Below are 18,629 nucleotides of genomic sequence, written 5' to 3'. Positions count from 1 at the left end.
TTTGGGGCATTTCGAAATATCTTATTTTTTACACGCACAGAAACAATAAAAAAAACTTCCCATCGCTAAAGATATTAAACTGGAGGTTGACATTGCAAGTAGAACTCCTTGGGAAAGCTCTTTGCACAGCCTGGCGCTGATTTAAAGGGGACCGGGCACAGAAACCTGGTAACAGGAGCTCTTTCTCTCGGGTGACGTTAAGCGCTACACCTGCCAGAAGTCGTCTTCCACTTGCTTGCATGTCCCACGGCCCGGTATGAGGCCCGAGTTAGCGCAGGAGAAACTGGGCCAGAGCACCGCCGGCGGCGGGTCAAGGCGGCCGACTCGGGCTGCTTTATTGGCGCGTGCCAGAGGACGGAGTGACCCGGTCCCTGAAAACATCCCCTCCAAGGCCTTTCAAAAGCAGCCACTACTCCCTCGTAAACAACATTCTGTACCGCTCTGGGAGTTCCTCTCCTGGAGCCTGTTTTAAATACCTCAGGATATACGAATGCTCTTGAGGCTTTCACACATCGGAATTGCAAGTGATAAGACTGATTTGAAGGCTTTCACTGCAGGACAAACGTTACTAAATCACCAATAAGGAGACAATCAATCAATCCCAGCCTTGAGTGAAGGTCAGAATTAAAAGAGTAGAGACTGACTGCTGCTCATCAGCGCTGCCACAGATGATGAACGCTGCCGGCGGGGGTTCAACTGCGGGGCGGGATGATAGCTTCACACTGAGCGACAAAGCATACTAAATTACACCTGACTGATGTGGTATTTCCCCCTCTGGATAGGCCTAGGAGACAAATTGGAAAGTCTCTCTGAGTTATGACTTAAGATTGATGTTTGCAAGACAACGCTGATTGACGAAAGGCTCATCAGCGGGTACGAGTGAAGGAAAAACAGCCTTGAGCTTGACCAACGCTTGTAAATCCAGCAAGGAGCCACATCTGACACGGAAGGTTTTCACGAAACATTCAAATATAGTTTGTGTGGATAACTTCTTTTATATGTGTTGTAACCAGCAGTACAATGTATCTACAAACACCTATTTACACCTATTGCTCCACTTTATTATATCCTAATATCGTCTGTAACGCAATTTCATAATAATCTTATTTAAAATTGCCAAACGCAGAGCACAAGTTGCTGTCAAATAAAGTGCAATAACAGGATATAGGCTACTGTGAGAACAACAATACTTTAACAAAGACAGATTAGGTGATAAAATATATCTAAAAGTGAGGTAAATAGCAAACAAAAGAGGAAAAAAGACAAGAAGAAGAGGAAGGTAATACTCAAATGTCAAGTGGTAACAAGCAACAGAATAACTGCTGGTCAGACTCTGTATCAAACGTGTTTTAAGGCATTAAATCTACAAGTTATTGCCTTGGATGCATCCAGTCATACATCAATAAGATGGGGCAAAGCCAGGCATAGCCAGAGGCTGTTTTTCCCTCAAAGCATGTGGCATCATCCACTTTGGCAGCTGCTTCAAGGAAGTTAAAACAAACACAGACAAGCTGGCATGAGAAGAATCCAATAAAGTAGGCATACACATGTGCACCGAAGTTATGTTGGTTATTTCGAAGCTCCTGAGGGGGAAACGGAGGGAGGGAGGTGGATGGAGGTTGTTACCTGTGCTGCCTGGATTACCTGGCTGGCACAGAGGAGGGAGTGAAGGATGAGGGTGAGACAAAGGGGGGGGGGGGGGGAGGTATCCGTAATTACAGGGACAGGCGGAGACACAGTGAGGCGGTAATAGCACACAATGACTGACACATCTGATGTGCCAATGATAGTGTTCCTATCACAGCGGGACATTAGTGGGCTGTGGCCGGGGCTTACATCACCACGGTGACGGAAACAAACATGGCCGCTATAGTTTGTTTTCTTGCTTAATACTGTTTGTGTCTTTGTCTGTGGTAGAGGTGTTGCCATTGACATTATCTTCTTACATCCGATGACACAACTGCAAAACTACAAAGACAACACAAAACTACGAGAGAAAGAGAGCGTTAGCCAAGCTCGCCTCCCTCACAGGAGTTAAAGCTAATGCTGCCACGCTAAAGGTAAACTTAAACAGGATATAAGTGCTGTGCACACATTTGTTTTGGTTTGGTTTACATTAGCTGCCGACTAAAGATGTCAGGCTGCTACAAAACAGGGTAAATATCTGCACCTGCACCTTTACTACCCACAACGATGACATTACCGTGGACCCGGGTATGTTATTAACGTCTTAATTAAAGAACATTAGTGGTAATTAGAAAGCCACTCAAAAACAAACAGTCACACACACACACACACCCTGTCCCTACAGGAGCCGGCGGTTCAGACCACCGCCACAGTAAACTGAGAAAACAAAAGAGGATGTGTTCCCTCTGCGCCGGCACGCATGCGATAATTGCAGTGAAAAATGTTTGACTTAAAGGGCTGCTGTTGGTGTCTAATGCCAGAGTAATAATGTTGCAGGGGGGGAACAAGTGGAGCATCAAAGCAAAGCAGGAATTGAACCTGTCAGGCTCCCTGACTTCAAAACAAACTGAAAGTCCTCTGGGGGGGGTTAACATCAGCCATGAAGAGTTTCTCTGGGGAAATGAATGAAGCAAGATTATCACTTATTTGGAGTCGCGTTTCTGACTCATTTAACTCTCTTTTAGCTCTGATTTTGGTCTCCACCAACTCCTTCGAAAAATATATCTGAATCTTTAGCTGCTAAATGCAGCGAGTCGTGACTGTCTGCTTGGTGTTTGGTGCTGAACAGGTTTATCAGATGGTGCTAGAAACGGCCTTGATGAGGGTGAAAATGAGCTGGAAGATGCTAAAACGCCTTGTAGAACTGAGGGGATTCCCTGTGTTACACGTTGTCATTTCATCATTTGCTAACATTTTTGATTGGTGCAGCTTCAAGTAGCCAAATTTCTCCAGATCTAACACAGAGATGAGGGTCTTTTCGGGGGGGAAAGGGAGCGGCAGAGGGATGTTGCAAGAAAAGTAAAGAAAGGTGCAACGAGTAAGGAGCTTGAAAGGGACAAGATAAACAAAAGATGAAGCACGAAAGGGAAGAATGAAAGACAAGACAGACAGAGAGAAGAGAAAACCCAACAAGTGGGGAGAAGTAGATTGGAGGTCTAATCCCTCTGAAGTGCAAACAGCCCCGAGGGGAGTGATGGCATTAAGGGGAAGGGACCGGGCACGTCGAACAAGCTACGACAGCTCTCCCACCGAGCATCCAGACAGCCAAACGCTGCCCCACCTCAGCTCCTCTCTGACAGGCCTAAAGACCTTCACAAACACAGCCCCGAGACCTGCACACCGATGGAACAACCCCCCCCCCCCCCCCCCCCCCACACCTCTTCTTCCCCCTGCTCTCCCTCTCTCTCTATTTGAGGTGTTTTTGCTCGTCTTCCTTTTTTTTTCCCCGAGAGGCAGAAAAGCAAAAGAAAAGACAAAGTGCGATAAACAAATCTGAAAAGCGGGGCGGTGGAATGTTAAGCCGAGGCCGCGGCCGAGAGTCCCCGCTGCCTTTGTGCTCGCACGACCTCTGACCCCTGGAGTTCACCGCGACCAATCGGGGGACAAACTCGCAGCGTGTGCTTCGTCAAAAGAGAAAAAGGGGGGCGGGGGGGGTCCCCGATATGAGAGAGTGCCGGTGCCAAGGACTCGGCATGGAGGGGGATGTCGGTGGTTTCCTTGTCCCGTCCTGCCATTTGGTGCCACAACCTTTATATTTGATGTGTTTGGCATCAAAATGCCAGTTTGTTAACAGCTGCCAAAACTCCCACAGAGAAAGTGGGAATGTAACACAAACAGAGAAGCAAATCAATCACTTAGGAGCTATTGAAGAGCAGCTACAGCCAAGTCACTGAATCAGATAGATTAGGGGGAGAGAAACTGGATTTCAGTCATCCTCGTAAATAGTCTCCAAACAAGCTGCTCCCACATCTGCACCAACGATAAAGTCTGTTATCTTTGGTGCAGATGTGGAGCAGCTTCACATCCTCCCATCATAATCATATCTGTAAACATGAACAGTAAACACAGGGTTCGTTTCAGGAGATGCGCGGCAGGATGGATGGACGCATCTGAAGTATGATGGGTTGGATTTTCGGGAGGATTGCCCAACGCAAACTCCGTGAGCAAGTGAAAGATGAACACACAGATGAAGAGGAGGGGAATGGAGGGCAGAAGGCAGCATCTATCAACATTTACACCATCGCTACTCTCTCTCTGTTGGTTTTGGATGTTTTAACAAATTCTTGTTCAGACTTAAGGATCACTGAGATTGCGTAACATTCCTCAGAGATAGAGGTTGCACATGCAAGGTTCTTTTGTGTTTCCCAATTAAGTTTACAAAGGTCATTGTCAATAATACAACATAACCTCATATAGCGGTATACGATATCTTACGAAAAGTTTCTTTTTGTGCTTTTTCCTACGAAAGACAGCAAGACTGGTCGATTTCCTCTCGTCACATGCAGAGAGTCTTTTCAAAATAAACTTCCGTCTTCACAGGAAACAACTTGGTTAGGTTTAGGGAACAAAACTATTTAATAATGGTTAAAAGGGTTGACATAACTACAAAAGTGCTAATAAACATATGCACATTTGTGTTCAGGTACTCTGGTGCTCTCTGGATTTCGTGTTTTGTTCAACTGCGTCTCTTTTTTGCACACTTGATATTTGGTTTCACACATCGACTCGAGCTCATCTTTATTTGTGTTCCACTGCTGTGGCATTAAATAGCCAAAAGGGTATTTCCCCGGTAAAAAAGGCTTTCATCCGACCTGCACTGGCAACACACACAAACACGGGAACATATGCAATTTTACGGGGCTGGGAAACATGCACACATGCATGTAAGCACCACACAGGTTGCAGAGTCTTAAGTGTGGGCGTGGGAGAGGAATAGCAGGGGCTTTTCAACGGTACGTTAAACCTGCTATGTGTGGTTTATAGGTTTCCTAATGCACTTACTGACAAAGTATTTCCCTCTGACAAAACGACAGAGAGAAACGTAGGGGGGGGGGGGTTGTTCCAGCTTTGAGAACATGCAAATAAATGAAGTTTAGGGTGAGAGAGTGAGCGGGAAAGAGAGGCCGAGTGCACAAAGTGACACGAAAGGTGAATTTAGAGGCGGTGAAAGAGAAAGAAGACGACAAGGGAGCGACGAAATGATGCAGAGGAAAGAGACGTCTGCATTCTGGCTCCTTCATACCCACAACATGGACCACAAACAGAGAGAGCGCAGCATGACACAGTCACATCAAACACACTCTCTCTCTCTCTCCGGATCTACCAGTCGGCTCTCCACCTATCACATTTCAAAACAGCGTAAGAACTTTTTCATGAGCTCTGCTAATCTCATCTTGACCCAAATCATCAGCGTTCTTTTCTTGTTTTCAGGTAAAAGCCTTTGGGGAATGTAGTCACTTCTCGACTTCCAAGGACACACTGATATTCAAACCAACACACACACGCCAAACCATATTTTAAGAGTAAAGTAATAAATTAGGTTTGACGGGTCTCTCTGCGCTACAATCATGTGGTTTTGGTGTCACCTTCTGTTTCTCTCACACAATGAAACATTGAATTGATGTTTTAATAATATACATAGTGAATAATGAATCAGAAGCACTTAAAGAGCAGAAGACGGCTGACTAAAATGAAGATAATTGCTGCAACCTTCATTCTCAATTAGTCTAATTTCTTGATCAATTTGATTATAAAATACATTTTCATATCCCAGAGCCCAAAGTGGTATCTGCGATGGAGTTATTTGGTTTAGCCAATAGTCCAAAACTTTAAAAAATATTCAGTTTACAATGATATATGACAAAGAACAGCAAAATCCTAACATCTAAGCAACTGGAACCAGTAGACTTTTTGTCATTTTGCTTGAAAACTGACGATGAAGGAAATGATGAATTGTCAAAGTGGTTGCAGATTCTTTCAAGTCACTTTTGGGAAATTTGAAAAAGAAAGAAAGACGCAGGGAGGGTGAAGAGGTTGAGGAGGAACCAGCACTTTCAAATCAAACCACAAATCAAACTGGTGATGGATTGCCTGACTTGTGGAAGCAGTGAGGCCCAAAAGTGATGATCGGGTGAAGGAGGGAGGGAGGAGGGGAGAAGGGAAAGGAGAGAGGAGGTGGGGGACTCGGCTGAGTTGGGGAGGGTCTAACAACCACAAATCAAGCAGTGATCAGTCGCCTCACTTAGCGTTTCTGGAATGTTCCAGCCTATAGCACCTGCAGGGAGTGAGAGACAGCCTGACAAGTCCTACCAAGCTAGAGGAATTCAACCAAAGGGGGAGGGATGGGAGGAGGGTGAGGAGAGGAGAGGGGGAGTAAATGGATGTCCCTGCACCGGTTGGCAGTGTGCAAGTTCTCAGCATCATTCCTGCAACCAAAAACTGAACGAGGCCCTACTTTTTCCACAAGAACTGGAGTTCAATGCCACTTTTTATGGACTGTGCAACAAAGTAACCACATTAAGAAACCAAATATTTAAAAAACACGACAAGAAAAGTATCTAGCTGTGCTCCCACACTTGTGTTTGACTGATGCACTGAAGTAGGTTTATACAAGCATACCAGTGTTTTTGCATATTTTCACCCATATACTGCAAATTTCATTCCTTTTTCAGGTAGAAATTTCAAATTTTCAAAAGCTTTTCAAATGCGATTTGATGCTTTGTTGTTGTTCCATAATAGTAAAGTGAATATGTTTGTTTTTGGTTGTTATGTCGGATAAAACGCGCAATTTAAATGATTTTGGCAAACTCTAAGGAAATGATGCATAAATGATTATCATATCACACAAAAATGAAACAGTAGGAAGAAGACATCCAAAGAGAGAGAGCTGCATAGCAAGCGATGAAAAATGTCAACATATACGATTTGTATCTAAAGAGGATAAAAGTTGCAAAAACACAAATGGCGATGTCTGCAGGACATAAGAGGAGGAAAATGTCCATTTCTCACACAACATATCCAAAATTGTCAAAAATGTTCTAAAAGCCTCATGTGCCACCTGACTGAGATTGAACAGTAGGCACACATGTGTACAACGCATCCATCTTGCATTCCAACCAATGTAAAGGCATTTCATAACTGTCCAGGTAGTACAGAATCACCCGCTCCAACCTTTGACTCCCTCCTCTCCTCTCCTCTCCTTCCCGTCATGCCTCCTCCCTTCTCCTCACCATTCCTCCTCACCCGAGTGTGATGTTTTCTCTGAGCCAACAGCTGTGTCACCCTTACAGACACATCCTGCTCTCTCTCTATGTTCACTGAAACATTATTTTTGGAACTAGTCAGCAAACCTGCTAACAAGCAAGCTAAATAATGCTAACACACCAAAAGATACATATATTTCCACATTTATTTTTCATGTGGCTCAATAAATATTCTGGTAGCTCTGCAGCTTGTAGCTTGAGAAGAGTAAGTTCAGTTTTAGCATCATAGCTAACTAGCAAACTCACAAGCTAAACAATGCTAACACGCTCCTCCTAGCCCCTAACCAAGCTGGCTTCTTCTAGACATGCTAACTAGATGGTTAAACAAAATAAAGCATTCCAAAATTCACTGTTGGTTAATGTCTTCTTATGCGTTCAGTACATGAATTTAGGATTAACTTCCCATTTTTAAATGAGCCTAAAACACGCGCTAACTCTGGGCTGGACCACTGCCTCACCACGGCAATACCAAGGTAATGACAGCTCAGACCACCCAATGAACTCATCTGTCAGTCACTCAACACACACACACACACACACACACACACACACACACACACATCTACAACACAAAACAACGGGGAGGTGGGGAAGTGGGTGGAGGAGTCAATTCAAAGTCAATGCAGCTCTATCTGATGAGTCCTATTGAGACGCAGGAAGCTTTTTACTGCTGATTCGCTTTAATGTTTCCCCTTCCAACGACAACCAAAAAATTTCCTGTCACTCGGCTGGTAAAGCAAGGCACTACCACTGCTGGGGTCGAGGGTTTGAGTCCCTCTGCAGTTCATTAATGATGTTCGGCACATGGTTAAGGTTGAGTTTACTCATATACTGTACTTAAAATGCATTTCTTTCAGGTACTTTTACTTGAGTGTTATCATTACATGCTACTTTAGTCTTCGACTGCAAATACTACTTTTCCCCCCACTTAATGTACTTTACTTTTATTACTAGTTCATTTGTATACTTTTACATATAAACATCAACTTACACATACATTTATGACGGATTGTAGTAGATTTAAATGCCAACTAATATGTAAAGTTGTTAAACTGAACATATAAAAACATAACTGTGAGTTATTTTACTATTTTACTAATACTATTTTTACTGAAAGTGTTTTTAAATACTTTATTGAGACACAGACTGGCCATCTGTGATGAGAAGCGCCAGGTTAAGCTGTGGGGAGAAGGGTCAATGCAGCACTACACCCATTACCTCCCAAATTAGAATACGAAAGAGCAGCGCTGCTGTTTGATGGTGTCAGTCAGACAACAAACACGTCATCCAAAGTGTCTTACAGTCAGTGGAGAAAGAAGTATTCAAATCTTTTTATATTTAAGTTAAAGTAGCAATAATCAATACAAAAACATTCAGTTACAACTTAAAGTAATTCTGAGATTTTACTTCTATATACTGTCACATTTATAAACAATAAACACACTGTAATAGTAGTTGTAAGCAGATAAAAGTGATATTAATGTATTTTTTCCGAATACTACAACTTTATGTGGGAATCTAAGAGTAGCCTGGTGTAAATGATACTGGATGCTAACATTGTAATATCTTTTTGTAATCTTTCACCGTGCACACCGTTTTTTTTCATAATCGGTTACTGCATTATGTGTTCTGATCTATTATGAATTAAAAAGTAAAATAAGAATACAATGAGAAACAAAGCGAAATAGATTCACAGTGTGCTATATGCCTTCAAACAGCCCCAATATACTGATGAATAGAATACCATATAAAAGGTTTAATAATGCACATTTGAGCGGTGCAAATAAAGAAAGGATCCTATTTGCTTGCACTCTCTTGCTGCAGAAGATGAGTCCCGCAGCTTTCTTGTAAAGGTGTGGCTTGGAAACAAGGCACGTTGCCCCAATAATCTCCTAATTTGAATATTCATCAGCAGGGCGGGGTTTGAATTGCAAATGATCTGAGCGCGCCCACTCAAATATGAGCTGTTTTTTTTAGTCCCTCGGGCTACTTATAAACGCAAACTTCACAACAAAGCATTTAAAAAAAAAAACATCCAGAGGTTGAAGGGCACTGAACGCACATGAATATTCATTTCTATAAAAAATGACAGGAAAAGGTACTGAAAAACAGTGACTTAACTGTCCTTAAAGATGTGTAGAGTGACTAGGAATATATTCGGAAATGTGTCTCCTCATGCGGCAGACTGAAGATACCCACAACGTGACGCATGGAGGAATAGAGCTGTGCAGAGTGCACGTCTCTGATATGGACAACATGCGCGTAAAAGTCACATATATACGTGTAATACATGCAAAACAAAAGTGATAAACTGCCAGTTAAAATGCGTTGTGTCTTTAAACAGTACACCAGCAACTACATTGCAAAAAGTAGCACATTTAGCTTTATAGTTTGTGACATCTGTGCTGCAAATAAACCCGAGTGGAGAGCCACTCCACCTGAAGGAGTGTAAAATAAGCAAATGGGACTTACTCCGTGCGCAGATCTCGCCGCCAACGCGACTGCTATCACACAAATCCTGCCAGAGAAATAAACATTTGGTTAGTGTGTTGCTCCCCCGGTGATAGTCTGGCAGGTAAACTGCGCCGGAGCTCGGCTCAAACGTAGCCAGCAAGCCGTGACCGAGCGCAGAGCGGCTGCTTGCAAAGCTGAGAACTTTTTTTTAAGAATCAAGTTTGAAGCGCGAGGGAAAAAATGGCTTACAGGAATTTCATTTTTTGGATCCGACTGGCAGAGAGGGGGGAACCGCAGGTCGAGAGTCGATCCCCTTGTCTTCACCAGCAAGGCACTTCAAACGCGCTCATCGACGACTCCAAAAAAAAAAAAAGCCCCTGTCATCTACCCGGAGACAGACACAGAGAAAGAGAGAGATAAAGTAGTCCCCTCGCCAAACACAACCCGCATTAATACACATACACACACACAACTTTACGCATTTAACCACAAACCAGCACGGAGAGAAAAACCTCTTTCTTTAAAGGTGATTTATTTCATGAAATGAGAGCTTATCCAACTCACCAAAGTCGCAGCGGTGAAGTCGCTGCTGCGCTCTCCGGGTTGTTGCGCTTTCGACTCAGCAACGCACCACAGCAGGGAGAGGAGGGGCCAACACATGTCATTCATGCCTCCATACCTTTTGGCTGCAAGCAGGAGACTTTACCCAAGCGCACAGACCGTAACCTCTTCAAACTGGTTGGAGCTGCAGAGGAAGCTCCTCAAACGCGGAGCAAGTCTTGATTTGGTTTTTATCCATGAAAAACAAGCAAAAAGCAAAGAAAATATTTAAACATTAAAGATATTATAAAGACTTTTATTCTTATGAATCTCAATTATGAGCTTAGAGAAACCTTTATGAACTTGTTTATTGTTTATTTATCCCCTTTGATATAAATACAACATCCTTAAAAGAAAGTGAGTTTATCAATAATCACTGTACTTTAAAATGACCTTATGAGTCTTTGTGCTACACTATCACCCACATCATCAATACAGTGGTCATATTATACTCTATTAAGTCGTCTACTAAAAAGTATTTCATCTAGTGTGGTTGCATGATATTTCTGTTGTGTATCATAATACAATAATCTTACACATTCTTTTAACTTTCAAAACATATCCTGCAAATATATTTCTGGATTATAGGTTTGTTTGTTTGTGCTCGTGCAATCTTATGTGACATTTAGAATAACGTCACCTGCTATCTGTGATGTCCCTATATTTAATTTGGACCATTGGCTCCATGATAATAATAGCTTGCTGTTTCCAAATTACTTCATCAGCTAACGTTATGAAGCAACCAACGCCAGATCCATGCAGCGCAGCTATGTTGCAGCTAGCTGGCTAACCTTATCTTAGCTTAGCTTCCAGTGAGCTGCTTGGCCGGCCCCGCCTTGCATCCCTCTTGGCTGGTAGAAAGCAATCATTAGCTAAAATGAAACCCGCTACTTTAGCTACACTCTGTTGGCCCACAGGGTAAGGCACTAGGGACCACGCAGAAACGGCACTTTCTTTGGGGTCTTTCACTGCAAAAATGCCTTTAGTACTTTACATTGGAATCAGTCGACAAGCTGTTATGGGCCAACTGAGAAAGTCTCAGATGAGATCAAATTAAAAACGTTGAACACCTCAGTCCTGACCTGCTGCTCTAAACATGGTGCAGACACTGAGTTACTCAAGTTGCAAACAGTCCTCATTTAGCTCTTGAATGTTCTATTTTAGCTCAACTTGACCTGAGTCTTCAACAGTTTGTCACAACATTGTAAATTATGTGCAGACAGATTTTGTTGACTCATGTTCCGAGTTCAACCCAAGCATCTTTGTTCTCCTCGACAGCTTTTCACCTGCGGAGCACCGCAGGGATCCTTCCTGGGACCATTGTGTTTTGCACTTTGATGGCATATTATTTTCATTTGCTGCAAGTATTAATATATGTATTACCCAAACATATATCCCCCAACCCTAACCCTAAACCATGTAGCAGAAATCTCTCAAACCCAAGAAGCTCATACTTTCTTCAAAGTAACAACACTTCGTTACATTTTAATGGATGTTTTTAACTCTACCAGTTATAAGGAGACGAATGGAACTGCAGTCCCTCGCTGTTATAAATGGGGTGGACAAATTAAAAGAAACGCCTGTCAGTAGCCTATAGCACCACGCAATTCAACAGCATCGCAACAGACTCCATAATGACCAGAGTTCTCAAAAACAGTTTCAAAACAAAACATTGAAGGAAATATTGCAATAAACTGTCAACTGGCTGTTTGTGTTCAGTTTAAGGTCATTTGACATTATGAGGCAGACTCACTTCAAGTCGATAAACTCACTTCAAGTCAAACATCCCAGAATATTACACACAGATATCTCAACACAACTTTCCCGTAAGTCAACAACGCTCTATCCTGGTGGGAAAGTGGTTCTTTGAGATACTCAGTCTCTCAATTTTGGAATTATGTTCTGCAACTGCTCCTGAATACAGTAAGGAGCGCATGTGAGCCCACTGGAGACAGAGAGCTAAAACAAATCAAGTTGAGAGTGAAAGTTGTGAAACCGATCAACGATCATTAACTGGTTATACTTTACAACTTCAAGCCCACATAAAGGACATCACCTGCATTGTAGGTGTTTTAGTGCTATCAAGACTCGTCATGAACCTTTAACATTTCATGATGAATTGTTACATTATTAAAAACATGTAAAACTGGATATTAATGCCATGTGGGTTTTGGGAGAGTATAGTTTTATATCAAACAATATCAGCAGCTTCCCTCTTGCTCCATACACTATTTAAAAATAATGCCTTCTAGAAGAAGATGATGTTCTTTGGGTTTCTTTAAGGTACATTTTTGTTCCATTCTGCCGGCAGCATCCTTCTGTCAGGAGTCAACAGAGAGTATTTGGCCCCTTAATAATCTGGCAGGAATGCAACATGTCCGGACGGATAGAAAATGTCAAATAAAGGTTTAATGTCAAACCTTTTTTTTTTTGTGCAGCCTCAGGCGTTGGGTAAAATTGTGGAGGCACGCAGGAGGAAGGAACCAAATCCATCCGCGTGTGCGAGGTCCCAGCATTATTAAATCATTTTTAATTGGAGAGGGATTTAAAACAAATCATGTTTTTGGACTGGAATGTCCCACGGTGGTTGCCAGAGTAGGACCAGATTTTAAGACGCAATTCTTCCCGAAACTTTATTTTAGGTGAACTTGCCTGTCTTGGTGTAGGTGCAGTGCTAATATCAGTGCGCGGGAAGTAGATCCGGCTGGGCAGTTGCACGTCGAGGAGAGAAAAAGTTAGAGAGGGGGACTGCAGAGGCGCACGGTGCCAGAGCCAGGACCACTGGGAGCCTCTGCAAGCGCAACAACAGCCGACACGCCGAGAAGAAGTGCCTTTTTTCTTATTATTTCTATTTCTCTGAAGAACAAGTGTGCAGAGGGGGGAGACAGAGAGAGACGCAGGGCTATGACACGCGAGTAAAGAGTAGAATTTGTGAGTGTTAACGCAGACGGATCCTTGTTGTATTCACCCCACCAAGATGAATAAAGACCTGAAGAGCCTGCGACGGCTCGCCGAGCCTCTGCTCCTGCTCGCCCTGTGCGTCGCGGTGCAGCGATCTGACTCAGCGGTAAGTGCGTTCCTCGGCTTCTCTCCTGTTTTACTGTTGCACAGATTTGGAGCCCTCTTTTTTTATCGGCTTTTTAACCCCGCACGAAGAGACCCTGCATGACTCCGCTCAGGGACACCGGGACACCACCGGCTCGCACAGCCGGCCCCAGCTAAGGTTTATAAATAGAGAGGCTCGCTTTATAACAAGTGCATATCCTTCTGCTCTAATAATAATAATCCACTCTACAATTGTGTTGCAATGAAAACAGTTAACCCGATTACACGCCGTTGTGCTGGTCTTTTACTGCACTTTTGTCTGTCTTTCTTTTTTAACGTCGGGGACCAGTGAGCACCTTCTGCTTTGTAGTTTCATGGAAGAATCGGACGGAGTTTCTGTCCCGGTCCCTGCGCGTCACGGTTCTTCCTCAACCTGTAGCGACACGCCGACCACGGCGCACTTTTCTCAGCCGGCATCGCACCTTTTTTATTTAGTCTCGCACTCAAAACATAGACGACATATAGAAACTGTATGAGGAGGAGCGCGTGTGACTAAACACACTATAGGCAACATTCCTGCTCCTGTCAGCGTGATAACGCGGTCTGCCGCCCGTTTGACCTAAAACACACGGTGCGTAATTCTTTGGTTTGGTGACATCGCAGAGGAGCGGGAATGTGATTTGTTGCAGCGTTTGTGAAGGTGCATCTCCCCTTTTGCAGATGTGTGTTTGATATCGACAGCACCTGGTTATTGGCGCATATTGAAGTATGGATTCATAGAAACATCTTTATGGCATCCTAACACCAGATTCTCTGCAGACAGTTCATGTGCATCAATGTCTCTTTGCACTTGCCTCTCCGTGTTTAGCGCGTACTTTCACTCCCCTTCACCCTGCATTAGTTTGCATTAGTGGGCATCGATCAGTCAGTGCGGAGCGTCTCAGCCCGACTCCTCATGTAATATTCCAACAGGCTATCCGTGTCATGAATATTCACATCCTCATTAATAATTCACGAGGGCTATATAGTTTCACGCTGCTGCGCACGACCCCGCCCACACGCTGCGTGTCCAATCAGGCCTGCTGTTCATCAGCATGTGTGGTATGAGCCTGTAGCACATTTTTTCCTTTATGTTCTAGAAGACTTTTGCACACCTCCACCTTGAAGATATTTGCACTTATGGCAACATTGCATTACGTAAAGGTCACTTCTTCTTATTATCAGCTCAGGGTGAGAGGATGAGGGAGCCTGCTCAAAGTTTACACCAGATCATTTGTATAAATAACAACGCAGGTGGCTTCCTCCCATCAGTTTATGCATCGTGTCTACAAAATACTTAAAGTCTGAACTCAGGGACCTTTCTCCTGCCTGCCGGTGGGGTGTTGCTGCAGCACGAAACAGATAAAATCTTCAAGACATTTTTTTTTAATGCAAGTCAGAACAGTTCATGAAAAGGCGGCGACGTTGTTTGATGTAACCAGACGCACATAGAGGGCTTTAAATCTATTTCACTATAGGTGAATATGTCCTATAACATGGTTTATTAGTCCCCACCTATGGATTGAAGAGATGGAGAGAGAGGGGGTCCACTTTGTACCAAAGAATGTGTCTGGCCCCACCCTCAGAGAGGAAGAGGAGGAAGAGGAAGCTTAGAGGGGAGAGATGGATGGAGGAGAGCCTTCATCAGTGAGTTTGGTCAGGAAGAGTTAGTGAGTGAAGATGATAAAGGGGAAAAAAAAGAGGAGGATGAGAATGAAAGATGGAGGGAGGATGCAGGTGTTGCAAGTTATTTTGACTTTCTGCACTAGTGTTCTCACCGAGGCCCCCTAGTGGAGACCGTGTGTGTGACACAATACCGCCACATATCTGGAGGTCAGCTCATGGACGAGCATCTCCAAACATGCTCAAGTTTTTAAATATAAAGAAGGATTAACTCCTCAAGAGGCTGTTTCTTTCTTATAGTCCATAAAAAAAGAGATACATGGTTTTCACAGGACAGAGAAAATAAAATCCCTTTACACACACACACATGCAAAGAGCCTCTCTTGTAATAATTAATTTGTCATAAATAGAGCGTCTCATTCATCACTGTTTCACAGCTATTTGGTCGTATGTGTGTGTGTGTGTGTGTGTGTGTGTGTGTGTGTGTGTGTGCAGTATTAATCCCTGCCTAGATATGAATCTACCATTCAGCCAGGTGAGGGAGTTCAGCGGTAATGTATACCTGGAGGTTTTTCTTTGAACCCGTCATGCCGCGCAACCACAAACACACACTTAATTTGATGCATGCTTTCCTGTGCGTGCTCACACACACACACACACACACACACACACAGGTTGCCTCACCTTTTACATGACCCACATCCCAGGTGGAGCTGTGTGAGCGTGTGTGTGTGTGTGTGTGTGTGTGTGTGTGTGTGTGTGTGTGTGTGTGTGTGTGTGTGTGTGTGTGTGTGTGTGTGTGTGTGTGTGTGTGTGTGTGTGTGTGTGTGTGTGTGTGTGTGTGTGTGTGTGGTAGCCATAACATCCTCCGATTGCAGAGATACGTCCTACCTGAGTGCTTCTCTCTCGTCTTCTTTAGTCCGCTCTTCTTGTCTTTCCTCCTCCTCCGCCTCTTGTTCTCGCCGTCTCTCCCTGTGCACAGAAACACAGGAGAGTTAATCATTTCTCCCTCCTGGAATTTGCAAAGTTAAACATAAATCCAACCAATATTGCAGAGATGTTTCAGCATTTTTTTTCTCACAGTAGAAGTGGTGGAATTGTAAGAGTTCCTGCCAGTGTAGGCGTCACCAGTTCTATGCGGGAAACAAAACGTTTGTGCCAACGTTCTTTAAAAAGAAGAACAAATGTAGCTTCAATCTCCAAAAATCTCCTTGTAACTAATCTAAGAGTTTGTTTTCCTCCGACTCTCTCCTCCAATTCATCCTGAAGTTAAAAAACCCAAACGATTCCAGATCTATTACTTACAATTAGAGCTGCAACAATGAGTTTATTGAGAATTAACCGGTAACTATTTCGATGATCGATTCGTTTTTCAAACAAAAACACCAGTTTTTCTTTTGTTCAAACATCTCAAATGTGGGGATTTGCAACTTTTCTTTGACTTGTGAGAATAAACCTGAACATCTTTGAGGTTTAGATTGAACAACTCAAGCAGAAGCAGAATTCATTTTTCACTATTTTATTAAACAAATCGGTATAAAAATAATCGTTAGTTGCAGCGATACTTAATTGCCTCGTGGACTGAAGTCAGGGAGAAAAAAAGCACCAAAAGATCATTTATCTTTATGGCTTGCAGCTACCATTTCTGATACAGCGATGAATATTTAAATAATACAAAACAGATTTTTCTTTTTGGCAGATTGAGTCGTTTTGACCCACCGTCCTCTCAACAAACCTTTGGGAAATCCTGACGTCACAGAATAATCAAAGTTCCTTTACCCTCCTCCTTTTTCTGACTGTATCTGTTTTTCTCCCCCATCTCTCCCACATCTCTCCCTTCCCTTTGTGTTCGTCCTGGAAGGCAAATTCCATCTTTATCTCACCTGCTCTGAGAGAAGGGCTCCTTAAACAAGCACCAATCCTATTTACCTCCTTTATATAGTTACACATTATGAAGCAGTACTTTGTGTGTACTTGTGTGTGTGTGTGTTTCCTGGTAGAACTCACACTGTGGTGTCAATGAGCTGAAGATGCCATTAGGATTAACAGGTGGACAGAAAAGTCAATGTTTAGACAGCTAATTACTTCTAGTACTTTCACTCCCTCCTGCTCTGCATGTACTCTGTCTCTCTGTTTACAGCTGGAAGCAGTACTCGATGCAGTACGTGTAGAAATACTACTAGTACCAGCAGCCGTTGTATGAGTTGCAGTAGTAATGTGAGATGTAGGAGTACCACTTGTTTTAACGCTAGTAATAGCAGTAGTAACTGCAGAGGTAGTATTTGTAGAAGTTGCTGTAGTATTTACAGTAACAGCAGTAGTTTTAGCAGTATAGCGGCAGGAGGAGGATTAGTATTGTCAGAGGCAGTAGTACGCTAGTACCTGTAGACATTGTAGTATAGTCGTAGCAGCAGTAGTAGTAGTTGTAGTACGATTAGTAGTAGGTTTCGCAGTAGTAGAATAGCAGTAGCAAGAGTTACAGTAGTAGTACTGTAGGAGGAGGACTAGCAGTGGCTACAGGAGTAGTAGTTTTAGCATTAGCATTAGCATTAGCAATACTAGTAGCAGTAGTAGTATTAGTTTAGTTGTAGTTGTTTCAGTACAAGTTGTAGTAGCATTAATAGCAGTAGTCTCATTTGTAGTTTAGTAGCAGTAGAAGTACCAGCAGCAGTAGCAGAGGTAGTAGTAGTAGAAGTAGAGGCAGTAGTAGTACCAGCAATAGTAGTAGTAGCAGTACCAGCAGAGTGTAGAAGCAGCAGCAACAGCAGTAGTAGCAGTCGCAGTATTTGTATCAGTACTATTAGTACCTACAGGGCCAGCAGTAGTAGCAGTATTTATATCAGTAGTATTACATTACATTACAGTAGTATAATACCTACAGGGCCAGCAGTAGTAGCAGTATTTGTATCAGTACTAGTAGCAGAAGTAGTAAATCAAACACTTGGATTTCAAATGTTTAGTCCTCGTCCTGCTTCGTGTTTTCTTCCCACTGGGCTCATAATCTCATTTAATCTCTTTGCACAAGACATCTTTCTCTCCCCCTTCACCCCATTATCACCCTCTGCCTCCCCTTCAGCGTTCAGAGGAGGGTAAACACGCTGTGTTTGTTACACACTTCTTTATTTACTTCATCCCTCACTGTTTGCTTTCAGGCTTTAAAGGTCAACAGTGCCCCCCCCCCCGCCCACCATCCATCCATCCATCTATGCTTCTTAATATATTTTCGCTCTCATCTCTAACCAGACCACCGAAGCAGTTTAAACCTATTTTTACTTTGTTACTCACGACTCCCTAAAAACAACAGCTCGCCGTCGTGTTATTCACGGCGCCCCACATGACCACGAGCTTCTGTGAGCGACTTAAAAGATTGTTGAAAAGCTCTTCTGGGTTATGAAAGTCAGGAATCTGTGATCTTCTGATGTGGAGGGTTAAACCTCTTCTTTTAAAGGGCAGCGAGAATATCCAGATTAAAGCGGAGCTCTTTTTCTCCAGATTAGGATTAAGAAGAATTCCGTGAATGTATTGTATCGATACATCCCACGTTTCCTACTTACTGCACATAATGGCTTTAAAGCAGCAGTCCATCACACCGGTACATGTAGTCCTTTTCCCACTGCAGGAAAAATAACAACCAGGTAG

At 43.2% G+C, this 18,629-nt stretch overlaps 2 protein-coding genes across 4 annotated transcripts in view; one reads left to right on the top strand and one right to left on the bottom strand.

Moving 5' to 3' along the window:
- The window catches only part of col4a6 (collagen, type IV, alpha 6), a 98,755-nt gene extending 88,473 nt beyond the window's left edge, over positions 1-10,282 (bottom strand). For 2 of the 3 annotated variants that reach the window (XM_079184719.1, XM_079184721.1), the window contains exons 1-3: positions 10,248-10,282; positions 9,933-10,067; positions 9,702-9,747 (exon numbers count right to left, since the gene is read on the bottom strand). In XM_079184719.1, the coding sequence (XP_079040845.1) occupies positions 9,702-9,747; positions 9,933-9,943 (57 nt within the window). In that variant the 5' untranslated portion in view covers positions 9,944-10,067; positions 10,248-10,282. The remainder of the gene's footprint in view (positions 1-9,701; positions 9,748-9,932; positions 10,068-10,247) is intronic. The other variant, XM_079184720.1, reaches the window with a different exon arrangement.
- Positions 10,283-13,062: 2,780 nt separating this feature from the next.
- col4a5 (collagen, type IV, alpha 5 (Alport syndrome)) overlaps positions 13,063-18,629 on the top strand; it is a 38,720-nt gene continuing 33,153 nt past the window's right edge. Inside the window, exon 1 of the mRNA XM_079184722.1 lies at positions 13,063-13,350. Coding sequence (XP_079040848.1) covers positions 13,261-13,350 — 90 coding nt within the window. The 5' untranslated portion in view covers positions 13,063-13,260. The remainder of the gene's footprint in view (positions 13,351-18,629) is intronic.

Source organism: Pholis gunnellus, assembly GCF_910591455.1.
Source record: "Pholis gunnellus genome assembly, chromosome: 23".
NCBI lineage: Eukaryota > Metazoa > Chordata > Actinopteri > Perciformes > Pholidae > Pholis > Pholis gunnellus.
Note: the sequence above shows the minus strand (reverse complement) of the source record. Positions and strands in the feature narration are given on the sequence as shown.